The sequence below is a fragment of the Salmo salar genome, chromosome ssa01 (assembly GCF_905237065.1).
Source record: "Salmo salar chromosome ssa01, Ssal_v3.1, whole genome shotgun sequence".
In the NCBI taxonomy this organism is placed as follows: Eukaryota; Metazoa; Chordata; class Actinopteri; order Salmoniformes; family Salmonidae; genus Salmo; species Salmo salar.
In genome coordinates, this window is record NC_059442.1 from 64,866,286 (window position 1) to 64,894,128 (window position 27,843).

At 40.4% G+C, this 27,843-nt stretch overlaps 1 protein-coding gene across 2 annotated transcripts; it reads left to right on the forward strand.

Annotated features, from left to right (window-relative positions):
- Positions 1-495: 495 nt before the first annotated feature.
- On the forward strand, positions 496-19,073 carry LOC106607248 (gamma-adducin). 2 transcript variants are annotated; one of them, XM_014204029.2, is made up of 15 exons: positions 496-783; positions 2,123-2,400; positions 4,064-4,208; positions 9,616-9,767; positions 10,579-10,659; positions 11,162-11,311; positions 11,591-11,734; positions 12,007-12,105; positions 13,034-13,207; positions 14,386-14,646; positions 16,499-16,615; positions 17,089-17,178; positions 17,449-17,572; positions 17,790-17,876; positions 18,105-19,073. In XM_014204029.2, the coding sequence occupies exons 2-15, from the start codon at positions 2,200-2,202 to the stop codon at positions 18,314-18,316; spliced, it is 2,037 nt and encodes a 678-aa protein (XP_014059504.1). In that variant the 5' UTR covers positions 496-783; positions 2,123-2,199; the 3' UTR covers positions 18,317-19,073. The 2 variants fall into 2 exon arrangements, with proteins under 2 accessions (XP_014059504.1, XP_014059513.1); XM_014204038.2 differs by having other exon boundaries at positions 531-1,000.
- Positions 19,074-27,843: the final 8,770 nt, after the last annotated feature.

The window sequence follows — 27,843 nt, forward strand, 5'->3', positions numbered from 1 at the left end:
TACCCTCGAGAATTAGACTTGGTGTCAATCGTGTTTATAGAACAGCTACATTATTCAAGAAAATGAACAGATCAAGTGCCCCATGATGTCTACAGTAGGCTGCCAAATATTTGATGCCAACCTTACTCCAGGACCATGGGAATGCCAGATTTCTCAATTATTAGTTAAAATCTAGTATGCTAGTGAATATTTTCAAGATCGTCATACACTTATGTACTCCCACACACACACAGCTCACACACTTCTCCAGAAAACAGTGACATTATTCCTGTGTTCCCATTGGTATAAAAGTGTTCAGGAAATCAGTTAATCAGCAATACAAATGGATGCAGTCATGATCTGTTTGACCTTAGCATATATGGATGTATTGGGGGGGATATGAGAAGTCACATGGTTTCACTTTTTCCCACACAAACACACCCACTCACAACATGCGGACTTGCTTGCGTTCAGGGGTGTAATCATCATTTGTCCAAACGAGAGCTTCTATTGGACAAATGCAAGTAGGTCTCACCCCGTTACGTTCTGTTTGTTTCCGTCTAAGAAACGTTTTGCAACATAATCGCCTTAATGAATTCGCCCCTGCAAATTTAACACACAGCTGTTTGCATGCTCACCGCAATGACATCGGGCGCACATACGGAGTAATATTTTACACGTTTGCAGAATGCATCGAAATCATTTAACACTTTTCGTCTCGATCTTTGAATTCTTTCCAGGACTTGGGTGTTAGGGGTTTTCTGTCGTTAGATAGGCTACGGAGATACGATCACTGCCAAAAAGGTTTGATATTTCAAATAGTTACTGTGTACAATGTTGCCTAATTCCTGTGGACTGGTTTAGTGCAAATGGTTTAGGGTTACTTTGTAGCACAGCGTCTTGATAATACTCATGGAAATTTGAAGTTACGAGTCGATGGTCAATTCAATGATGGCATATACTGTACATACTCAACTTTTTTGTCGTGGTGCTCTCCTCAATGGAGTATCCTATTTCGTCGGTGAGTTGAGTATCTCCTTTGATTAAAGCGTAAGATGCATCATGTAGCGCATTTTTCCTCTTCTTCTGTTGTTCCTTTCATCAGATCACATTGTTGGATCTGATTTTAAAGTGTTAACGCTTACGTAATGGTATATTTACGGGACCTGGGTGCCTTTTTTGTGCTCCTTGCCTTTCGTATTAGCAGAACTCGATATCTTTGACTCTTTGAACATATTGTTGAATTCTTGTAGCCTAGCCCTACTATTTATTTTGATTAGATGTCTGTATAGAAATAAGAAAGTTGACCGATTTTCTGGCCAATAGTTATTATATTTGTGTAATACAGGAAATGCTCTGCAGATGTTTTCTGTAATGTGCCTTTTCTGTATATTATCTTCAGATAACATGTTTAAATGATCTGTCTCTGGTTTTTCACAGCAAGAAAAGGCACATTGAATAGACCACGTTTCACACCTTAAAATGGGTAGAATATCTGTTATAATTTATTTGTCTAGCCTCCATCACATGTAGACCAATTTGTAGTTGTGTTGATAAGAACTTGGTGAGATATTGAACAGGCATAGTAGAGCAAAAATAAATCCAGGTCACAGACTGTTTTAACAATTTACTTATCCCCTGTTGATCCCCCCCCCCAAAATGGTGTAACTTTAACACAATAGGTGCTAAATGCTCTCCCAAACTAGTTGATTTTATATGAGGCGATAATGCAAAGGACCCCTGTGATATTCTATTGACATGCGTTCTGGCTGTTTGCATGATAGTAAACATTGGTGATTGTTGTTCCCTTCCCCCACCCCACAGATTAACAGTAGACACACAGGGGATTCTCTGTTTGTCTGCAGAGATAGAGGTGGTTATGGTAAACCTTTTTTTTTATTAGGATCCCCATTAGCTTTTGCAAAAGCAGCAGCTACTCTTTATGGGGTCCTGTGTGTTTTTCCTTCCCTGTGTGTTTGTTTACAACTTTATGCAAGCCTATTAGTTTACCTCAGCAATAAGATAATTGATTTAGTATGAATCAAGTTTTCTGTGGAACATTTGTTTTATGTCTAACATCTGGCCATACTTGTTGCCTCATCAGCACTGGTGGAAAACTAAAGTTTTGGTCTGTCCCCAACAGATTCCCAGAGCCAGCTGTCCTGGAGTGTGGCGGGTGAGGATCAGAGAGAGTGAGGCTGTTGTGAAGACTTGGACAGTATGAGTTTGGTGGAGATCAGACATGCTGTTGGGTCCATGACCCTGTCCTTATCCAGCACAGACTCCAAAGAGAGGTACTTTGACCGGGTGGACGAGAGTGACCCTGAGTACCTCCGCAGCAGGAACATGTCACCTGAAATACAGCAGGACTTCAACATGATGGAGCAAAAGAAGAGAGTCACTCAGATCCTACAGAGTCCAGTATGTCTCTTGTTCTTTATGTCTATGTTAATGTGTGTACACAGTACAGCCATTTTCATTATCTGGCTGCAGACCATCAAATGGCCTGAAAAGTTTTTCTCTTCGAGGTCCAGGCCTATGTCATTGGCTCTAGTAGAGACACTACATCATTGATGTCTTCAGTTTTCATTCTGATGGCTACATTTGAACTGATCTGCAAATAAAGAGGCTATTACTTTTATATTTTAGACATTTAGCAGATGCTCTTACCCAGAGCGACTTACAGTGCATTCATCTTGAGGTAGCTAAGTAAGACAAGTTAGGCAACAGTCATATTAAGTAGTAAGGTGTTTGTACAGTGTAAATCTTTGTTGCAATGTGCTACTGTCAGAGGAAACAGCCAAGCTCCACTGCTGTGGTTGTAAATATGAACCAGTCCGAATAGATTTTAGCCTTATTATACTTTGCCTGCCAAATGTCCTTGTCAAGTTCACAGCTTAGCTCATGAAACATTTTTGTCAAATTGAATTCTTGAGAGACAGAAAAAAAAAAAAAAATATATATATATATATATATAGACAGAAAAATATAGGCATGAACATAATTTTTGGGGGCATTTTTGGATGCCCCCAAAAATTATGTTCATGCCTATATTTTTCTGTCTCTCAAGAACACATACTTATATGTTTGTAGTATAAGCGGTAAATGTTGCCTATATGCACCCATGATAAATGCATATATACAATTGTGAATCGGAGGCATAGATAATCGAGCAGTAAAATGTGGTTAGAGATGCTGCTAGGAGGTGCAACAAACACATGCCCGTAAAGTGCATGGAAATAAGATGAGCCCACGCATGTCTGTGATTGCATAACAGACCCCAACAAGTGGAACTTAGCTCATCACCATGGGAACCGCACTGAGATGGGGCGGAATGTTGGCGTTCCACCAAAGAGGCTTGCAGGAGAATCGTCTTTTTGGGAAGGATACCCAAGATATACAACGACACTGTGGGTATAAATTAATAGGCTGGCTTAATGAGGAGGATACTTCCCAATTACCTCTAGTGACATTGGCACAAAGAGGGTTTTAGAAGAATCTAATGTGATTTAATTCAGGAGGGCTTCTTTAGGCCTGAGAGTACACTGGAAGTACATTGTCCTAATGTGAACGGCTGAATAGACAGGGAGCTGGAACAGGGTCAAGGTGAGAAGAATTGCATAACTACACATACAGTAAACCATCCCAGGAGTTGTAAGATAACTTTATTGATCAATTGTACACAAGACTTCCACTTTAAACCCAACCCTTCTGAAAGACACACATATATAGGTTTTGGAGAGGTGCAGGGGCTGCCACACTGGGCGCCCAGGAAGCTGTTGTTGTGGGACATTAAGGGTCCTGCTCAATGGCACCTAGGATTTGAAACCAGCAACCCTCCAGTTGCCAGCCCACTTCCCAGGAGATTTTTCCCAGCAGACCTGGGATTTGACCAAGCAACCCTCAGGTTGCTTGTTCACCTTTCTAACCACTAGGCTACCTTCCGCCCTACTTCCTTTCCTCATCTTATTCTTTATGACCAGTGACCACTATCCTGGACTGGTAAAGATTGATAGATGTTAGCCAGTGACTATTGGGACTATTTTCACTCAGTCATTTTAACATGCCATTGTTTGGTTTCCAGGTGTTTAAGGATGAGCTGGAAGGCCTGATCCAGGATCAGATGACTAAGGGCAGTAATCCAACAGGGCTGCTGGCTCTTAGGCAGGTAGCTGATCTGATCATGGCTAGTTCTGTGGGAGGGACAGGCTCCTTCACATCTCCTCTCAGTAAGTAGCAGTGTGTGCGCATACATGTGAGAGAGTACATGTGGGTCTGCATAGACTTTCAGTGATGCATCCTGATTCTCTGCATTGTCAATGTTTTGGAACACGGAATTCACAAAAACCTGTGACATTGAGAGCCCTTATGCAGCAAAATTCTGCTCAAGTACTTGTTGACAACATTCCACATTCCAAATGTTTCTAATAAGTCGGCCACATGTCCTGGACTTTATAATGAATTACAGCTGTCTGGAGCGTCAATTATGTTTCCCTCCGTCTTTCAATGGAGGTCATCCACATAAAAAAATACTACAGTTTACTATAGAATACTACAGTACTTATTATAGAATTCTGTAGTAAAATCTAGTATACTGTAGAATATTACACAATGGTTGCGTCTAATCCTAGATGTTGATTGGTTAAAACTGCATTCCAGCCGGTGTCTATTCCACAATTTACCACCAGTATACTACAATCTGCAAAGACACTTAATTGATTACTGTAGTATATACACTACAGTTTTTTTACGACAGTAATTACAGTGCATTCGCAAAGTATTTAGACCCCTTCTGTTTTTCCACATTTTGTTACGTTACAGACTTATTCTAAAATGTATTAAATAAAAATGTCCTTGTCAATCTACACACAATACCCCATAATGACAAAGTGAAAACAGGTTTTTAGACATTTTTGCACATGCATTATAAATAAAAAACAGAAATACCTTATTTACATACAGTTGAAGTCGGAAGTTTACATACACCTTAGCCAAATACATTTAAACTCAGTTTTTCACAATTCCTGACACTTAATCCTAATAATAATTCCCTATCTTAGGTCAGTTAGGATCACAACTTTATTTTAAGAATGTGAAATGTCAGAGTAATAGTTGAGAGTGATTTATTTCAGCTTTTATTTCTTTCATCACATTCCCAGTGGGTCAGAAGTTTGCATACACTCAGTATTTGGAAGCATTGCCTTTAAATTGTTTAACTTGGGTCAAATGTTTCAGGTAGCCTTCCACAAGCTTCCCACAATAAGTTGGGTGAATTTTGGCCCATTCCTCCTGACAGAGCTGGTGTAACTGAGTCAGGTTTGTAGACCTCCTTGCTCGCACATGCTTTTTCAGTTCTGCCCACACATTTTCTATAGGACTGAGGTCAGGGCTTTTTCATAGCCACTCCAATACCTTGACTTTGTTGTCCTTAAGCCATTTTGTCACAACTTTGGAAGTATGCTTGGAGTCATTGTCCATTTGGAAGACCCATTTGTGACCAAGCTTTAACTTCCTGTCTTGAGATGTTGCTTCAATATATCCACATAATTTCCCTCCTCATAATGCCATCTATTTTGTGAAGTGCACCAGTCCCTCCTGCAGCAAAGCACCCCCACAACATAATGCTGCCACCCCCGTGCTTCACGGTTGGGATGGTGTTCTTCGGCTTGCATGCCTCCCCCTTTTTCCTGCAAACATAACGATGTTCATTATTGCGAAACAGTTCGATTTTTGTTTCATCAGACCAGAGGCCTTGAAATACATCCACAGGTACACCTCCAAATGACTCAAAAGATGTCAATTAGCCTATCGGAAGCTTCTAAAACCATGGCATCATTTTCTGAAATTTTCCAAGCTGTTTAAAGGCACAGTCAACTTAGTGTATGTAAACTTCTGACCCACTGGAATTGTGATACAGTGAATTATAAGTGAAATAATCTGTCTGTAAACAATTGTTGGAAAAGTTACTTGTGTCATGCACAAAGTAGATGTCCTAACTGACTTGCCAAAACTATAGTATGTTAACAAGAAATTTGTGGAGTGGTTGAAAAACGAGTTTTAATGACTCCAACCTAAGTGTATGTAAACTTCCAACTTCAACTGTAAGTATTCAGACCCTTTGCTATGAGACTCGAAAAATTGAGCTCTGGTGCATCCTGTTTCCATTGATCATCCTTGAGATGTTTCTACTACTTGATTGTTGTCCACCTGTGGTGAATTTAATTGTTTGGACATGATTTGGAAAGGCACACACCTGTCTATATAAGGTCCCACAGTTGACAGTGCATGTCAGAGCCAAAACCAAGCCATGAGCTCGAAGGAATTGTCCTTAGAGCGCCGAGACAGGATTGTGTCGAGGCACAGATCTGGGGAAGGGTACCAAAAAATGTCTGCAGCATTGAAGGTCCCCAAGAACACGGTGGCCTCCATTGTTCTTAAATGGAAGAAGTTTGGAACCACCAAGACTCTTCCTAGAACTGGCCACCCGGTCAAACCAGGAATTCGGGGGAGAAGGGTCTTGGTCAGGTAGGTGACCAAGAACCCGATGGTCACTCTGACAGAGCTTCAGAGTTCGTCTGTGGAGATTGGAGAATCTTCCAGAAGAACAACTATCTCTGCAGCACTCCACCAATCACGCCTTTATGGTAGAGTGGCCAAATGGAAAGCACTCCTCAGTAAAAGGAACATGACACGAAACATGCTCAATTTGGTTTAAATATTGCAAAAACACAGTGTTGGAGAAGAAAGTAAAAGTGCAATATGTGCCATGTAAAAAAGCTAACGTTTAAGTTTCTTGCTCAGAACATATGAAAGCTGGTGGTTCAATATTCCCAGTTCTTCAATATTCCCAGTTAGGAAGTTTTAGGTTGTAGTTATTATAGGAATTATTACGCGGCGACTATTTCTCTCTATACCATTTGTATTTCATATACCTTTGACTACTGGGTGTTCTAATCGGCACTTTAGTATTGCCAGCCTAATCTCAGGAGTTGATAGGCTTGAAGTCAAACAGTGCTGTGCCTCAAGCATTGCTAAGAGCTGCTGGCAAACGCAGTAAAGTTTGAATGAATGCTTACGAACCTGCTGCTGCCTACCACTGCTCAATCAGACTGCTCTATCAAAAATCAAATCATAGACTTAATTATAATATAATAAACACACAGAAATACGAGCCTTTGGTCATTACTATGGTCAAATCCGGAAACTATCATTTTGAAAACAAAACGTTTATTCTTTCAGTGAAATACGGAACCGTTCCGTATTTTATCGGACGGGTGGCAACCCGAAGTCTAAATATTGCTGTTACATTGCACAACCTTCAATGTTATGTCATAATTATGTAAAATTCTGGCAAATTAGTTTGCAATGAGCCTGCCGGCCCAAACTGTTGCATATACCCTGACTCTGCTTACACTGAACACAAGATAAGTGACACACATTTCCCTAGTTAATATTGCCTGCTAACATGCATTTCTTTTAACAATTTTTTTTAAGAAAGTCATTGATGTTTATGGTTAGGTAAATCTGTGCAAATATTGTGCTTTTTTTCGGTAATGCGCTTTTGTTAAATCATCACCCGTTTGGCGAAGTTGAAGTAGGCAGTGATTCGATGATAAATTAACAGCCACCGCATTGATTATATGCAACGCAGGACAAGCTAGTTAACTACACATGGTTGATGATATTACTAGGTTAACTAGTGATTATGTGAAGATTGATTGTTTTTTATAAGATAAGTTTAATGCTAGCTAGCAACTTACCTTGGCTCCTTGCTGCACTCGCGTAACAGGTGGTCATCCTGCCACGCAGTTTCCTCGTGGATTGCAATGTAATCGGCCATAATCGGCGTCCAAAAAGGCTGATTACCGATTGTTATGAAAACTTGAAATCGGCCCTAATTAATCGTCCATGCCGATTTAATCGGTTGACCTCTAGTCAGGATCGAGGGAAAGATGAACGTAGCAAAGTACAGAGAGATCCTTGATGAAAACCTGCTCCAGAGCACTCAGGACCTCAGACTGGGGAGAAGGTTCACCTTCCAATAGGACAACGACCCTAAGCACACAGCCAAGACAACGCTGAAGTGGCTTCGGGACAAGTCTCTGAATGTCCGAGTGGCCCAGCCAGAGCCCGGACTTGAACCCGACCGAACATCTCTGGAGAGACCTGAAAATAGCTGTGCAGCGACGCTCCCCATCCAACCTGACAGAATTTGAGAGGATCTGCAGAGAAGAATGGGAGAAACTCCCCAAATACAGGTGTGCCAAGCTTGTAGCGTCATACCCAAGAAGACTCAAGGCTGTAATAGCTGCCAAAGGTGCTTCAACAATGTACTGAGTAAAGTGTCTGAATACTTATGTAAATGTAATATTTCAGTTTTTATTTGATAAATTTACATTAAACATTATTTTTTGGGGGGGGGATTTGACATTATGGGGTATTGTGTGTAGATTGATGAGGAAAATACCCAATTGAATCAATTTTAGAATAAGGCTGTAATGTAACAAAATGTGGAAAAAGTCAAGGGGTCTGAATATTTTCAGAATATACTGTATACTATTGTTAAAGCTGCAATATGCAACTTTTTGAGCAACTTGACCAAATTCACATAGAAATTGTCATAGATATGTCACTCATTAAAAGCAAGTCTAAGAAGTGGTAGATCTGTTCTATGTGTGCTATATCTATGCTTCCCGGTCTTAAGTTTCGCTTTTGCCTTATTTACTTTCAGTTTTTAACACCGGCTTCAAACATGCAAAAATACAATATTTTTGGTTATGGAAAATATATTTCACAGCGGTTTAGATGGTACAATGATTCTCTACACTATACTTGCTTGTTTTGTCACATAAACTGAAATTAGGCAAACTATTAGAATTTTAGCAACCAGAGCCATTTCTGCATAGTGCATCTAACTGTAAATACTACAGTATTGCCTATAGTGTTTTTGCTGACTATAGTCCGTAAAAACACTACAGTGAATACTATAGTATTTATACCATAGTATAGTATTTTAAAAACACTAGGAATGTTTACTGAAACTGTTAGGAAATGTAAACATAACGGTTGTCTCCTATGGCTTTGAGGTGATGGAGGCAGCACTGTCTCTTTATAAACCAACAGTCATTGTTAAAGTGGTTGTAAAAGATTAGGGTTCAGTTTTGTTGAATGCCCTTTATAAAGTATAAAGTAAAAAAATATATACTACTTAGAACTCATGAGAAGTTCTGAGAACAGCCACTATTATTATCCAAAAGTTAAGCAAGGGATGCTGAGATGTAGTGATTTAATGAGAAAGTCATTTTTTTATAGCAATCGTTTGAGCTAAATGTTAGAGGAACTTGAGAAGAGAGAGGCAGAACATTTTAAGAGCTGTTCATGTTGAACGAGTAGGCATAGAGAAAGTTAATTCCATTGACCATGTTATAATGCAACACGAACATAAAGAAAGCTCTTGTTTCATGAACATTCATAAATGTTATATCTCTGAAGTATTATGAATGGTTTAGCTTGTTCAGTTTTAACAAAGATGGCCGTTTAGAAATGTGTGGTGCTTGTCACGAAGGCTGTAGGGTGTTAGTGACTCTGCTCTCAGTCACATCAGTTCACCATGAATGCAATGCGTTTTCTCTCCAGGCCCAGGGATGGTCGCCCCAGTCAATGACCTCTATGGGGTAGAGTCTCCATCCTTTACCAAAGGAGAGAAACAGTGTCGCTGTAAGCTAGCCAGTGTCTACAGACTGGTGGACCTTTTCAGCTGGGCCCATTTCACCAGCTCATACATTACTGTGAGTAGAACCCACATAAAAAAAAACGTATTATACCAACTTAATGTAGCATTAGGGAAAAGGGGATGCCTAGTCAGTTGTACAACTGAATGCATTCAACTGAAATGTGTCTTCCGCATTTAACCCAACCCCTCTGAATCAGAGAGGTGCGGGGGGGCTACAGTGTACTACAGTGAATACTATAGTATTTATACCATAGTATAGTATTTTAAAAACACTAGGAATATTTACTGAAACTGTTAGGAAATGTAAACATAACGGTTGTCTCCTATGGCTTTGAGGTGATGGAGGCAGCACTGTCTCTTTATAAACCAACAGTCACTGTTAAAGTGGTTGTAAAAGATTAGGGTTCAGTTTTGTCGAATGCCCTTATACAGTATAAAGTCTCTGAATCAGAGAGGTGCGGGGGGGCTGCCATAATCGACATCCACGTCTTCGGCGCCTGGGGAACAGTGGGTTAACTGCCTTGCTCAGGGGCAGAACGACAGATTTTTAACTTGTCAGCTTGGGGATTCGATCCAGCAACCTCTCGATTACTGGCCCAACGCCCTAACCGCTAGGCTCATAAGCACAGTATGAATTTTGATAACTGTAGGCATGTCAAAATGACACATGGAGTTCTCAGTCACCCAATACACACTCTATTTTTTGCAATTGGCAAGCATTGTTAAAGTATAAATTGTCTAGACATTTTTATCTTGATAATTGTCTATATCCAGTAGCAAATTATATAGGTGGTACAATGTTGCTCTTGGCAATGCATGCCTTTTGACATTTGCTTGTTATATACGTTTTCCTTTTCCTTGTACAGGTCCGGGTTAGCAAAGAACAAGACCATGTTCTTATCATCCCACAAGGGCTCTCTTTCACTGAAGTGACGGCTGGCAATCTGGTAGGTATAATAGTCAATGCGTTTTCATATTCCAGATACACATGGCTTAGAACTAGCCTAGAAAATAACAGTTTGCGCTTATCTCCACTGGGTGAACAACACAATCATTAACAATACAAAACAACCCTTATTCAGATGTGTGAATTGTGCAGAATATGTGTTCAGACTATTGACAGGGCCTCATAATCAATAGCCAGCCACTCAAACAGCCTTGTGCTGTGCTGAGAGACATGCCTCACTAGTCAAGGAGAATTGACAATTGTGTTGAATGGATGTTTTCTAGCTTGTTGTCAGCATGTAGATGCCTTAATACAGTATTGATGGAAGTCCCAATAGAAGGATAACTAGATTCCTCTTGCAATATAATCATAATAACTGAATACATTGAATAACAGCACAATGAGTTGGAATAATACCCAATACATTAGTGTGACTTTGTATCCGACTCAGTAACTTGCTGCCATAGTAGACCTAGAGATATTGTGACCTGGTCTGTTTCCAGGTGAAAGTGAACATGATTGGTGATGTTGTCGACCAGGGATCCACCTACCTGGAGGTGGACCACTCTGGCTTAAGCCCTCACGCTGCTGTCTATTCCATGCGCCCTGACGTCAAGTGTATCATACACATCCACACCTCTGCCACTGCTGCTGTGAGTACACTTTAAACTAAAGCTCAATGAGTGGCCATGTCCCTTCATGACTGAATTAAGAGCAACCTCTGGAAGTGTATTTACCATCTTTACCATCAGTTTTGTTTCATTATTATATGTACAGTAAGTGCACCTAATGTAATTGTGCTGTTGCCTTCTAAAGTTTATAGTTACTAGTTTATAGTTGCTATATGTCTGATGTTTTACTAGCCGGAAATCACTTTTGTTAGTTGTTGTTGACACAGCATAGCCACGGTTGCTTTTATCTTGAACTCACAGGTGTCCTCGATGAAATGTGGCATCCTGCCCATTTCCCAAGAGGCTCTGGTTCTGGGCGATGTTGCCTACTTCGGTTACCAAGGCTGTCTGGATGATCAAGAAGAGAAGGTGGAGTTCCAGAAAGCCCTAGGGCCCACTGCCAAGGTAACGCAGAATGATGGGTTTCCTTAACAACAACAGGCTCACTGTAGTGTGTGCCAAACATAGAAACAGAACACAGTGCATTTAATCAAACTGCTCTGTTACTGTAGTAATTGCACTTTCTACACAGGTATAAGAGCATTTAAAATGCATTTTCACATTACAGGAAGTTGTATCCACTTGCTAAACTGCTTTACCTTTCATGTCTTTGTATTTACTTATGCATTCATATGACCTTTTTAGATGTTGTTATCCCACGCTTAATCATTTTGCAGGTGCTTGTTCTGAGGAACCATGGCCTGGTTGCTCTGGGGGAAACTATTGAGGAGGCTTTCCACTACATTTACCACTCACAGCAAGCTTGTGAAATCCAGGTAACACTTGAATTCATCAGCCACACCTTTTCTACCACATTATTGTATAGGGCATGGAATAGTTCACTGCTATTTCTTTTTTCTTACCTTGGAAATAGGATGTTGGCGTGCTGCAATCCTAGATGTATGTGTGTTTACTTTGCCTCAGTAAACGTGTGTGGTCTAAACCCACCAGCATGTGAATAAAAATGGTCCCAGGTTTTTGGAAACAAATCAAACTTGGTGTTGGTCATTTTTCAATTGCATGATATGGTGTTACATTCCCTGCGTGAGAGAGAAACAAGTAAGAAGTCAAACATCTGTTAAAACAAAGCTACATCAAATACTCTATGCGTGATTAAAACCACTGTTCTCTAACAGCACCAGGTGGAGTTTAGTGTTCTAGGACTTGGTTGAGTCCCCATGTAGCTCATAGCTCTATGTGGAGCAGACAGATAATGTGTTCTCTTATCATCATATGAGTGGCGCAGCGGTCTAAGGCACTGCATCTCAGAGCGAGAGGCGTCGCTACAGACCCTGGTTCGATCCCGGGCTGTATCACAACCGGCCGTGATTGGGAGTCCCATAGGGCGGCACGCAATTGGCCCAGCGTCGTCCGAGTTAGGGGAGGGTTTGGACGGGGTAGGCCGCCATTGTAAATAAGAATTTGTTCTTAACTGACTTGCCTAGTTAAATAAATAAAAAAGAATGTGTCTGGGATAGTGTTGGTTTTTCCATTGAGCAGGTCATTCCATGTGTGGTCAGTCTGGGATTCCTGTTTTCTTTACTAAGCTCTCTAGTGATGCCTCGTGACACATTTTACCTCATATTTTCACTATAATAGCTAGTTTTAGACTTTACTCATTATTCGGCTAACCTGGTGAATTCAAATGGTCAGGACAAATTCCTGACCTTGACGATGATATGTGTTTTTGATGTGGTCATTCAGGTCAGTGCTCTGCGGTGCTCTGCAGGAGTAGAGAACCTGGTGCTCCTGGACAGGGAGAGGCTCAAGCCCATGACCCACGGAGTGGCTGCTGCTGGGGTCACCGTGGACAGTGAAGTCAAGTGGAAAGTGGGTGAGGCAGAGTTTGAGTCGCTCATGAGGATGCTGGACAACCTGGTAAGTGACCTGACCATTATATCTGACCTTTCCCACAATGCTTTGCGTTTCCTCTCCCATGCACATCCTGAGGATGTGTGTGAATATATTGACATCATAATCCCAACTGGAAAGTAGTATTTTTAACTCATGAATCAAACATGGGAGATCATCAAGGCCAGCTGTAGCTCTTTGAACTAATGCACAATTATTGTCCCAATGTGCCTTATTAAAGACCGTTGCGTGTTTATCAAAGATGAGCATCTAATCTTAGCCTGTAGCTATCAGGCTGTTTGTTAGCGATGGGTCTGTGTTTAGCATCCACTGTAGATAACTGTGTGATGTTCAAAGGGCTTCCCCTTTAAACAATACTATCTCAACAACACTGCTAATGACTAGGGCCAGACACATTCTGTGGGCATAGCAGACAATGAGCAAGCCTGATCTCTCTATTGAATCTACTAATGACATGCCACTTGCTGGGGACTGGGGCTGGTGTAGGCTACAGCTGTGTTAGCTTGTACAGCTCTGTGTGATCATAGCCCGCCTCCCCCATCTTGGATTCCAGATGCCAGGCCATGCTGTGTGGAGTTAAGAGCACAGACCACACAATCCTTCAGAGTCAATTGACTGGAAAACTCAACACACTCCCTGGGTTCCACTCAACATGGTTGGGTTTGGGGTTTGCGGTCCCCCCTTTTTCTCTGATGTGTCCCAAACAACAATTCCCCTGCCAATTGCACTGTGTTGCCAGGCATGATCTATTCCCTATGAAACCAGGCACTTCTGAAAGTGTTATATATATGTACTGTACAAAGTGTTCAAACAATGGAGGCTAAACATTGGGTGGTCTAGGATCCCCTTAAACCACAGGCTTTAGTCACTGATATGAAGTGTATGTTCACATTGTTAAAGATGAAAATAATCGTACAAATTTGTGATGGGAAACTGCAGGACCAATGTTTGAAAACGTGTCCTTGGTAGATTGTTTTTATATGCTGTCGAGGGCCATTCACGTAACAGAGAACACCTTGTGTTGGTTCCGAGCATAATTAAGTTGCACAAACCTTTTCCATGAAAATCGAATAAACATTCTCAACACTAATAGAGACTTTACAGTTGATGGATAACAGGTGGCCGAGTTTTCGTGGAATCCATTTTGACAGGAGGACTGAAACATTGTCTCTCTGTGTTGCTAGGGTTACCGTACAGGCTATACGTACCACCACCCCATAGTGAGGGAAAAGATTCGGACCAAAAATGATGTGGAGATTCCTGCCACGGTCTACACTGTCCCTTTGCAGGACAGTGATCTGGGTCAGAGAAACCCCTTTAACTTCCTGGTGCAGAAACAGCAGAGGGAGAGGGCGCGCTGGCTCAACTCTCCCAACAGCTACCTGAAGGTCAATGTGCCTGAACGCTCACTCAGCGGAGAGTGTAGCCCCAGAACCAAGACCATGGTGAGCTGCTATAAACCAGTCTTCTTCAATCTACCATGTGTACTGGTAGACTACATTGTGTACATGCAGTATTGCACCTCTATTGCTTCCACCTCACAAAATGTCTTCCTATAGCAGAGATGAAATATCAAATGTTGTAGGTTAGCCTGCCCTCTTGTGGAATCTTGTATAACTACATGTATGAAACATATTTCCCTACATAAAATCTTCTAAAGGTGTCCGCATGCTTCCCACCCGGAACAGTTTGTGCATATATTATGAAGACGTTTTGTGATTGGTCAACAATTGGTCAAGCTGCTGCTACTCTTGTTTATTATCTATGCATAGTCACTTTACCCCTACCTACATGTACATATTACCTCCATTACCTCGACTACCCCGTACCCCTGCACATTGACTCGGTACCGGTACCCTTTGTATATATCCTCGTTATTGTTATTTTTGTGTTACCATTTTTCCTTTAGTTTATTTAGCAAATTTGTCTTACTTTTTAAAAACTCTGCATTGTTGGTTATTAAGGACTCGTAAGCATTTCACAGTAAGGTCTACACCTGTTGTATTCGACGTATGTGACAAATTTGATTTGAACAGTATTATTCAATGAAGTGTTTGCTGCCATTCAACGAGAGATTAATCGTTTTCATACAAAAATTTTTACTTGAGAAATACTGCACCAAACATCTAAGTTAGATTTTGCGACTAAGACCTCTGCAAAAATGTCAAAATTAATGACATTTCTTGAGTTATCTTGGGAAAATTCTGATTATTTTGAGGAAGTGTATAGTGCCTTCAGAAAGTATTCACATCCCTTTTTTCTCAATTTTGTTGTGTTACAGGCTGAATTTAAAATGGATTTCATTAAGATTGTTGGTCACTGGCCTACACACAATACCACATAAATGTCAAAGTGGAATTATGTTTCGAGAAATGTTTACAAATTCATAAAACATGTAAAGCTGAAATGTCTTGAGTCAATAAGTATTCAAATAAGTTCAGGAGTAAAAACAAGTTGAATAATAAATTGCATGGACTCACTCTGTGTGCAATAACAGTGTTTAACATGATTTTTGAATGACTACCTCGTCTCTGCACCCCACACATACAATTATATGTAAAGTCCCTCAGTCGAGCAATGAATTTCAAACACAGATTCAACCACAAAGACCAGGGTTTTCCAATGCCTTGCAAAAAAGAGAACGTATTGGTAGATGAGCATGAAGTTATTAATTACACTTTGGATGGTGTATCAATACACCCAGTCACTACAAAGATACAGGCATCCTTCCGAACTCAGTGGCCGGAGAGGAAGGAAATGGCTCAGGGATTTCACCATGAGGCCAATGGTGACAGTTAAGTAATTTAATGGCAGTGATAAGAGAACTGAGGATGGATCAGCAACATTGTAGTTACTCCACAATACTAACTAAATTGACAGAGTGAAAAGAAGAAGCCTGTACAGAATAAAAATATTCCAAACATGCATTCTGTTTGCAACAAGGCACTCAAGTAATACGGCAAAAAATGTGGCAAAGGAATTATCTTTTTGTCTTGAATACAAAGTGTTGTTTGGGGCAAATCCAATAGAATACATTACTGAGTACCACTCTCCATATTTTCAAGCATAGTGGTGGCTGCATCATGTTATGGGTATGCTTGTAATTGTTAAGGACTGGAGAGTTTTTCAGGATAAATTATAAACGGAATGGAGCTAAGCACAGGCAATGTCCTAGAGGAAAACCTGGTTCAGTCTGCTTTCCACCAGACACTAGGAAATAAACTCACCTTTCAGCAAAAAGGATGTAATGAGCTCCAGACTGAAATATCTTTATTAAACAAGTATCTTTCCTTTTAGTGGATGAAATCTGAAGAAACCAGCAATGGCACTGGCACCTCCATAAAGATTGAGGACCCCAACCAGTTTGTTCCCCTTAATACAAACCCCACTGATGTTCTGGAGAAGAGGAACTGGGTGAGCTAAAACATCATGTTCTCTAATCATGTTCCTTATTGACATGTTCAGACATATTGGGCTGGGATACATATTGAGTTCAACAGCTTGACCATTTGCTACACACATTGTAAAGGAGGTACTAGTCTTCCCTGTAGCTCAGTTGGTAGAGCATGGTGTTTGCAACGCCAGGGTTGTGGGTTCGATTCCCACGGGGGGCCAGCACAGGGAGAAAAAAAAAATGTATGAAATGTATGCATTCACTACTGTAAGTCGCTCTGGATAAGAGCATCTGCTAAATGACTAAAATGTAAATGTACTATTGAACTCTCCTCCCAAGCAAATGAGTGTTGATTGCAGTGACCTATAGGATGCAGCCTGTCTCCCTATGGCATGACAACTGGGTGGTCCAATCAGTCATAAAGCATTTGTATACATTTTTATCGATGCTTAACAGAACTTAAAATAATTTGTAATGGAAATCTGTATTTTAGATAAGGCAACAGAACACTGTTGATCACATGACTCCAGGACCAAAGTCCCATCTTCTAGCTAGCATCGTTGTGGACACCATACCAGGACCAGTAAGTACTTGGGTCAGCTTCACACCACACAACACTCTAACATGATATGGTGGTGAGTTCCATGACTCGTGATCAGAAGACTGTAATGTGGGTCTTCGTTGGTCCATCCTTATATTGTGTTCAGTGACATAGTTGGGTTGGAGCTCACTGGTATGGACTTTCCCATTGGTTTAAGGTTTGACTGGGCATTAGTGGAGCTCATTAGTCACTAAGCAGTATGTATAGCAGTTAAGTTTAACCCCATTGTTCTGTATCTCTCTCTCCCCTCAGGCCTTTATCATTGAGGATGAGGAGCAGATGCGCTCTCTTCCTCCCAACCCCTTCAGTGAGCTGACAGAGAAGGTGCTAGAAGAGTATAAGAGCGTTGTGGAGCGAAGGCAGCTGGGCCAGGATGGTACGATTCTCCCCTATCCCATACAAATATCAACACTATCATCATGATGTAGAACACTCACTTCATCAACATTTCATTTAATTCTCACCTCTTATCTACAGTATTGTTACTGTATTTGTGTTGCTGAATCTGTGATGACTAGGGACCAATGTTTTATCTGGCCAGGTCACATGGTCAGGAAAACTCCAGGCCCTATTGATAACCCTTGAACTTGCAGATGCTGTCACAGATGCAGATGAGATGACAACATTTGACGAGTCTACCATCTCACTGTCCCTGTCTCCACTCGTGTCTCCTGCCAAAGGTAGTATTTCATAAGAAAGGAGCAAGACCGGTGTGTCCAAAAAGTTTCCATGAGAAGATGAATTCCTAAATCAGGGCATTCCTTCTCTTAAACATTATTCGTTCAAATTTTTGGAGTTTTGGAAAGGGTGCACTATAGACAAAATGGTAATCTTCATTCTTCCTGCAGTTATACATTTTTTTACAAGCCCCATCTTTCCTCACTGACATGGTTTCTTCCAATTAACAGAGATTATACCCAATGGGAAAGATTATATGGAAGAACTGGAAGAGAAACTAAACATCAAAGTATCCAAGCTCAGCATAAGCACCACAGAAACGGTTGAAATATCCATAACAACCTCAGAGAAATCAGGGGGAGACAAGACCCCTGACAGCCAAACCAAGTCCCCCAAGAAGAAAAATAAGTTTCGCACTCCCTCCTTCCTTAAAATGAATTAAAAAAAGGAGAAGGCTGAGGCCTAGAAGGAGAGACACTGAAGAATGACAGGTCAGCTTATTTGGTATGAGATGAGCTCATGGGATGAGATGTGTTCCTTAGAGAGGAAATGTATGAGTCACTAAGATCTTAATAGATCTCCAGCTTTTGGGAAGGAGCAACTGTAACAATAAGCCTGTTATTACAATCTCCTTATAACTCAATCACTTCCTCTGAGGGCTCCAAACATGGATAGGGCTCCAGGCATGATGGGTTGAACATGTAGTATATCAGCTGCATTGTTCTTAGTATCTACTATAGCCAAATCGCTATTCTGTAATCCAAAACAATTATATTATACTGTGCAGATACAGAACCTCGTTCTTTAAAATATAAAACTCTTACTGAAATACCACATTGCCTGCTATGTATTTGTGGTCAGATACTTTTTCCATTCAGCTCATCATTGAACAGTAGGCCATAGATGAAGGTGAGACATATACATGTAATCTACTTTGTGCATGACACAAGTCATTTTTCCAACAATTGTTTACAGACAGATTATTTCACTTTTAAACTGGATCACAATTCCAGTGGGTCAGATGTTTACATACACTAAGTTGACTGTGCCTTTAAACAGCTTGGAAAATTCCAGAAAATGATGTCATGGCTTTAGAAGCTTCTGATAGGCTAATTGACATCATTTTAGTCAATTGGAGGTGTACCAGTGGATGTATTTCAAGGCCTACCTTCAAACGTAAATGCTTCTTTGCTTGACATCATGGGAAAATCAAAAGAAATCAGCCAAGACCTCAGAAAAAAAATTGTAGACCTCCACAAGTCTGGTTCGTCCTTGGGAGCAATTTCCAAATGCCTGAAGGTACCACGTTCATCTGTACAAACAATAGTACGCAAGTATAAACACCATGGGACCACGCAGCCATCATACCGCTCAGGAAGGAGACACGTTCTGTCTCATAGAGATTAACGTACTTTGGTGCGAAAAGTGCAAATCAATCCCAGAACTACAGCAAAGGACCTTGTGAAGATGTTGGAGGAAACAGGTACAAAAGTATCTATATCCACAGTAAAACGAGTCCTATATCGACATAACCTGAAAGGCCGCTCAGCAAGGAAAAGCAACTGCTCCAAAACCGCCATAAAAAAGCCAGACTACGGTTTGCAACTGCACATGGGGACAAAGATCGTACTTTTTGGAGAAATGTCCTCTGGTCTGATAAACAAAAATAGAACTGTTTGTCCATAATGACCATCGTTATGTTTGGAGGAAAAAGGGGGAGGCTTGCAAGCCGAAGAACACCATCCCAACCGTGAAGCATGGGGGTGGGAGCATTATGTTGTGGGGGTGCTTTGCTGCAGGAGGGACTGGTGCACTTCACAAAATAGATGGCATCATGAGGAAAGAAAATTATGTGGATATATTGAAGCAACATCAAGACATCAGTCAGGAAGTTAAAGCTTGGTCGCAAATGGGTCTTCCAAATGGACAATGACCCCAAGCATACTTCCAAAGTTGTGGCAAAATGGCTTAAGGACAACAAAGTCGAGGTATTGGAGTGGCCATCACAAAGCCCTGACCTCAATTCTATAGAACATTTGTGGGCAGAACTGAAAAAGCATGTGCGAGCAAAGAGGCCTTAAAATCTGACTCAGTTATACCAGCTCTGTCAGGAATTGGCCAAAATTCACCCAACTTATTGTGGGAAGCTTGTGGAAGGCTACACTAAACGTTTGACCCAAGTTAAACAATTTAAAGGCAATGCTACCAAATGCTAATTGAGTGTATGTAAACTTCTGACCCACTGGGAATGTGATGAAAGAAGGAAAATCTGAAATAAATAATTCTCTCGACTATTATTCTGATATTTCACATTCTTAAAATAAAGTGGTGATCCTAACTGACCTAAGACAGGGAATTGTTACTAGGATTAAATGTCAGGAATTGTGAAAAACGGAGTTTAAATGTATTTGGCTAAAGTGTATGTAAACTTCCGACTTCAACTGTATATGAGGTCAAGCCTTAAGGAGTGTGGTTGGTTTTTATCTGGAACTATTCATAATAGTGTTGTTTTAGTTTATTAAAAGTAGGCTAAAGTATGGGTTGTAGTAGTGTTTATAATTATTCGGTATTCGGTTAACATTTTGATATACACTACATGTCTTCTTAATAATAATTGTACTGTACATAATACTTTTAACAATGTAAAACAGTGAAAGCAATTTTAGCTGGGCATGTTTTGCAGAAACCTTTATTTATGCCAGTGATATTATTTTAGTGGTTGCTACTTATTCATTATTGTGACAAAATGAACTGAAAGTGTGAAGATTTGAAAAATCTCCAATCTCTATTTTTACCACATTCACTGATATCTTGGCATGGATATTACTACTGAATGCTAAATTACAAATGTAAAGATATGAAATAGGCCTATATCAGACTATAAAATGTAATATGAATGTGTTGTATATGTGAAAGATTTGTTGAGACAGTATTTTGATAGATAATTTGAAAGTTGGCCATACAAAAGTAATAAAATGTTTAATTTTACCATTTCCCCAAAAATTAAGAAAGAAATGCAAGATTATGGCAAAATAACTTCCTCTCAGGTTATGGCTGAACTATGCCTCTTTTTGCCTTCCCAAGAGGCTTAAATGTCTTGATTAGGTCACTAGGTGTTGAACTAAGATAGCTTAGTAAGGTTCGCTAGTCTCACTTTTCAAAAACATTCAATTACATTTGTATGGCTTTATGGCAGATTAATAGCAATATGTTATAAAAAGCTGTTCTCTGGACCGGAGTTAAACTGAAGACAAAGTCAAACATCCAGAGACGATATAAATCGAGGATTTATCCCAGTTAGCAATGTGAATGATTTTCTTCGATCCACAGGGAGAAACATGGTTTTCCTTTGATGATACTACGTTTTGTGAAGCAGTTTTAAATGCAATACTGAAATTAAGGTTGATTAATTTGCAACGGTTGCTTTAACATTTATGTTGTATGTTTTGATGCTTGTCAGTTTATGCTCTGTTAAAGTATTACAAGCAGGCCTCCCGAGTGGCGCAGCGGTCTAAGGCACTGCATCGAGGTGCTAGAGGTGTCGCTACAGACCCAGGTTCACAACCGGCTGTGATCACAACCGGCTGTGATCAGTAGCCCAAAAGGCGGCGCACAATTGGCCCAGCGTCGTGTTTGGCCGGGCTAGGCCGTCATTGTAAATAAGAATCTGTTCTTAACTGACTTGCCTAGTTAAATAAATGGAAACATTTTTTAAATGACTTGACCCTCACCTCCCGAGCCCGTTGGGGAGTTGCAGCGATCAGACAAGATCGAAATTGAGGAGAAAAAAGGGGGGGAAAATACAAGAAATTAAGTATCACAAGCTTAACTGAATTGAATATACCCAGTATATAATGTTCACAGTCCCAGTTAACTTGTATTACTAATGCTTATTTTGTTAGAATTGATTTTGTATTGACTGAGCTTTTGTAATGTGTGCTCTGTATAGCAGCTTCATAGCATTTCATTACATTCCTTATGAAATTACATTTTACTATATGTAATAAAAAGTGTGTTTACATGATTGTATTATTTTACCAAGGTTGATTGAAACATAGTGTTGCTTACATTCTTTAAAATCTTTTTGCATTCTTATGTCATTAAATCATGCCACAAACATTGACATACATGTAACTGCCAAAATAATGGAAACACTTGAGTAAATGAGGGATACAAAGTATATTGAAAGCAGGTGCTTCCACACAGGTGTGGTTCCTGTGTTAATTAAGCAATTAACATCCATTCAAACTTAGGGTCATGTATAACAATGCTGGGCATGCCATTATTTTGGCTACATGGTTATGGCCCCATCCACAGGGCACGAGTTGTCACTGAATGGTTTGATAAGCATGAAACTGATGTAAACCATTTTGCTTTTAAACTCAACTCTGGACCTCAAAGCCAGTTTCACTGCTTTTTTAATTGTTCCTCTAATCAGGGATTGATTTAGACTTGGGACACCGGGTGTGTACAATTAATTATCAGGTAGAACAGAGAACCAACAGGCTCTGAATCTCATAGGTTAAGAGTTGAATACCCCTGCCATATGCCATGGCTGTCTTAGTAACCAGATCTCAAACCAATTGTACACTTTATGGGAGATTCTGGAGCAGCGCCAGAGTCAACGTTTTCCACCACCATCAACAAAACACCAAAGTATGGAATTTCTCATTAAAAAATGGTGTCACATCCCTCCAATAGAGTTCCAAACACTTGTAGAATCTATGCCATGGTGCATTGATGCTGTTGTGGCTGCCCAACACCCCATTAAGCAACCTGGTCTCAGATAGGGCTGTTGCGGCAGTCATGACCACAGTACTATTCCACGGTAATCTCCTTTTATGCACTCTGGACATGCTTTGGTAGTACCCAACTTGTTAACTACCAACAGGTCCTAATGGCCTGGTACTCAGGGCTCTATTGTTCCTCTAACCACTCTGACATCAATGCAAATCTAACCGAAAATTACATCAAACACTTATCAAAACAGTAGGCCTATCTACTTTTAAAACACCTCACTGTGATGATCAATTTGAAGAAAGAAGTTCAACAGGTTGAAACTGTAAACATGGTTGTTGTGGATGTTGTTTCAAAGCCTAACTCAACGAAATGGGCAGCGCTTTCTAAGGTGATGATTAATTCAGAACACCCATACGCATACTAGCTTATACATAGGCTTATGAGCCCAAACCCGAAAAAAAAAAAAGTTATACAATTCTGATTGTGCCATTAAACAGTACATAATGTAGCCTGCCGCATAGTATGCATGGCAGAAAAACTAAACAAAACTGATTTAAGATGTCTTTGGTACAATTGGTCTAGCCTTTGAGTGTGGACTGTATTATTATGCATACTGGATGGACTGGTTACCTTATGCTACACTCCAAAATGTCTATCCATGAGTTTGGGAGAGAACGTATAGCCTTTAGCGATGCTGCTGGTTCATTGATTGTGCAGGGCGGCTTACAGTTAGCCTACAATTATTGTATTTGGATATGATTTTGAATAGCCTAGTGATTTTTGGTGTTGTATTTTCATAATGAATTGGGTGACACATTACCTGTAGTTATAGAGAATATCTCACCACCATGAGTTTCCAAATCATCTCCTTTTTATTCCTTTCTCGAGCACGCAGACGGACTGTCAACAGTTTAGTGAAACATGTTACTATGGATGTTCCCGAATATATTTAACTTGGATTCCCAAACTAAGCACTGGGTAGCTGCAGGAACAAGGCTGGAGAGCCCATGGCATACATCATCACAATCTCACACTCAATTCGTGCAAATATGTACAAAAAGTATTTCAGCAGATTTGGTGCGTTTTTGTGTGGCTTAATTTATGTGAAGACACACACATATTTGTGCCACTTAATTCGTAGGAAAAAATACACATTTTTGTGTGACGTCATTCAAAGGAAAATCATTTTCTGGGGGGGGCAAACTTCTAATCAATCTTTTGAAAGCTATTGGAGCGATGCATTTTGGGCAATGGTGTTCAACGCTGCCCTTTTTGTGTCCACGTGTATTTATATTAAAAAACAAACTTGTAAACAAACCAATATTGTTAATCAACCAGGTTGTCACTGAGATACTTAAAATAGTAGCCTTACGTTTTTTATATTTTCTATTCATGCCAATGCTGTTTTCTATGCTCGTTTTCGCTTACTACTTTGGGATACTTGTGAGCTTGTCGTCAGAAAGGCCCTTTTTTTCGTGTACTCAACAGTAGGCCTACACAATTTTCTTCATGATGCATTTAATACAAGGCAAATTGAATTGTAATGAATAGAGCTGCCTGTTCTACTTGGCAGAAAATCATATAGGTTCTACATCATACATTAAGAGCTAAACATTCTGTAACGTTGCATCCTCCTATCAACAGGCTCCAGGTAGAATAATCCTGGCAGGCCTTCTCCTTAGAAACACCCACACACATACAATACCCCAGGGAATAAGGCTTTCTTTTAAAACTTGTATTTACACAGTAGTCTACTAGAAAACGGTGGTGTCACCTAAAAACAATGCATCTTCCTGATTGATAATTGTCTATCTATGTGAAGCCCCTCTATATGTAAATATAAAATGTAATATACAGTAGGTCTATTGCCATTGTCTGTGAATAGAGGTTGCCATGGTAATCGAATGAGAGGGGCTGTGGAGACAAAGAGGGGATTTGCCGTCCAACAGGTGTTCCTGTCAGGGATGTGAGACAGGATCATACCACCACCCCATCTCATCTCAGGAGGTGACACTAGACGACTGACTATAATTGGGACTGGGATGACCCTGTATTAAGCAGCAGCCTACATGATTCATGTTTTATTCACACTAGAAAACGTAGGTGACAAACTTCCTAAGGTTTTCTGATCAACAACCCTCGCTGTGTCTGTGGAGTACAAAGCTTAGTGTTCAGCAGCTCTTCCATCTCCTGCCTGTGTTAATGAGTGTTAACGAGAGGATGAGTCGGTGGGGGCTTGCTTTAAGGAACAGGTGACACACTCTGGTCTGGTGGAGTGACCGCCTGATGTGACCTCAGGGTAAAGAACAACCATTGTGTTCAGACAATAGGTACAACTGCATAATACCTAACTACAGACAGATACAGATAGCATCTCAGAGCAGATGACCACCATGGTATGTAATAAGATAGTCATATAGAGTAGACAATATGTTACAATAAGGTTATATAGGAAATATCTTACTCTTCAAAGTAAAATACATCTTAGAACACTCTTACACAACATTTTACTTCATGTACCAGTCTTCAGAACAGCCTGTCAGGAGACAGTATGTTGGAATCATATATCTTATTTTTGGTCACTATCTGATGATAAAATGTCTGGAGACAGAAATCGGACTTGCACATGCCTATTATCCACAGTTTTCTTCCTCTTTAAGAATACAAATCTTGCTGTTCAGAACATTACATGCAATACACTCCCTACTGAGGGTAACCATAGGCACTGCTGCCACATGGTTTGACTGACACACACACACAACGTGTGACTTTGCCTCCTCTGTGACAGCTGAGCCGACTGGTATAATCCTCAGGCTTTTCAGATTACTTCAGTTGGGGTCACATTCTACACTATCCTACAATGGGTCAGCTTTCTATGCTGTCTGTGTCAAAGCAGAGAGCTGACAGTCTGTCCACGAGCACAGTATGTAATATGGACAGATACCTAAACCCAGTCCTCATATGCATTCAACATGAGCATCTGTCTCGCTTTCTTTCTCTAATTGTGTGTTCGTGTGTGTGTGTGTGTGTGTGTGTTCGTGTGTGTGTGTGTTCGTGTGTGTGTGTGTTCGTGTGTGTGTGTGTTCGTGTGTGTGTGTGTTCGTGTGTGTGTGTGTGTGTGTGTGTGTGTGTGTGTGTGTGTGTGTGTGCGTGCATCAGTCCTTGCCAAGCAGCTGAAATAGACTCCATGGGAGGGTGTTCTCTCTCCCAGGCGTCCGTTACAGCCATGGCCACATCTGCAGTAAGGCAGCCATCTGCACCCATTGTCTCAGAGGCACAACACAGGCTCACACGCATGACTGCCCCCCTAAAGGCAGCCCCTCTACCCTCTGTCCTCCTCCCTCCTTCTCTGCCAAGGAAAAAATGACTTCTTAATCAATCAAAGGCACAATAGTAATAGACCGTCCAACTAGAAATTCATTCAATTTCAAGGTAAGCTTTATTGTATAGCTCTGGGGCTTTCACATCAGATTATGAAATATGGTAACTTCATGGTATCCTTTATATCACGTGTCAAACTCATTCCATGGTGGGCCGAGTGTCTGGGTTTTCGCTCCACCCTTGTACTTGATTGATGAATTAAGGTCAATAATTAGGATGGAACTCCCCTCACCTGGTTGTCTAGGTCTTCATTGAAAGGAAAAACCTACAGACACTCGGCCCTCTGTGGAATGAGTTTGACACCCGTGCTTTATATGGAGCAATAAATATTATTGTATAGTTCATTTGAAGTGGTCCCACAATGGATTAATTTATTTAGAGTTGACTCTTTCAGAAGTCAAGTCTATTGAAGTAAGTTATTGTAAGTCAAACATACAAATACAAACTGTCAACATCGAAAATAATGCTTGTCTCCAGAAAATTGTATGTTTATGTATTCAAAGTAGCAACAGGGGGTGCTAAAGTGACTAAACCTTGGGGAAGGAATGTGGGATATTATATATTATACAACGGGTGGGTGTAATCCTGCATGCTGATTGGTTAAAACCACATTCTAGCCGGTGTCTATTCCACAAGTTACCACCAGCTAAATCTATGACATTAAAATGCCTATTTACTCTCTTCCATCTGACTGCGCAATCCACTGTCTCATCAGCCCAGCCAGGCACTTTATGAACATGATTTCCACTATTTCCACCATTATCCGCACATTTCTTTTAGACTAACATTTAGTTTTCAACAGTGGAGATTTGTATAAACCTGTCTCTCCGACATTTGCAAAAAATCTCAATATTCAAATTTGATCTCCAGCTGTCCCATAGTAATGAACGTGTGGTGAGTCAGGACGAGGCAGACAGGCAGCGTTTCTCAGCCAGTGGAAATCATGAATCAGCTGGCCTAATTTTTATGAATATATACAAAGAACTGTCCATTGAAAAAAGGTAAAACGAAACAAAGTGCAGCTAGATTGCAGTCTTTCCAGCTTCAGTTTGAAGTGATTGTGTTAGCTGTGTTGTTGGCTAACTCCTCCAAACAACAGTGTCCTGACAAGTGAGCCCAATTTCTATGCCAGGCAAAATCATGCATCATTAGCTCATTGTTAAGGATGTATACAAGTAAATGTCACTAGAAAACAGCTTAAACAAATGCAAATGCAGCTACTTTGCTGTTATTCTGGCTGCAAGTTAGCCGTTTTTGTGAATGTAAGTTAGCCATAGTTGGCTATCTAGCAAGGGATAAGAACGTTGCCAGCCAGTATGGCAATGGAACACTTAGAACGAACGACTGGGTCGCGTCCATAGATACAGAACAAAAAGACTGAACGACTCTACTTCGCCTCAGGCTTTTCGGGTATTATCACTTAAATACCAAGTGCTTCCACAGTGTACACTCATAAATGCATTCCATTAAACTTTGTCTATTGGGAAATCATTTAAACTCTAAACTGTGACTTTGGAGGTTCATTCCCAATCATATCAAGCCCCTGCAGAGCATCCTACTTCAATACATTAAAGCGATTGAGGCCGGATGACAATGCACTTTGTGAGGACTTGATGTGATAGGTAGAGGAAGACATTTTCAATAGGTTAAACTCCTCTGTCCTTGTTAAGCGGGTCACACTATGGATTTTTTTTTAAACTGATATAATCACCTGCACCCCAGCCTCATTTGTTTTTACACCATCACTAGTAAATGCTTTGATGCTGATGCTAGTCATAAGGAGAGTAACAATATACTGTACAAGTAGAGACATTATTTAAACTAGTCTAAAACAAATTACATTCATGC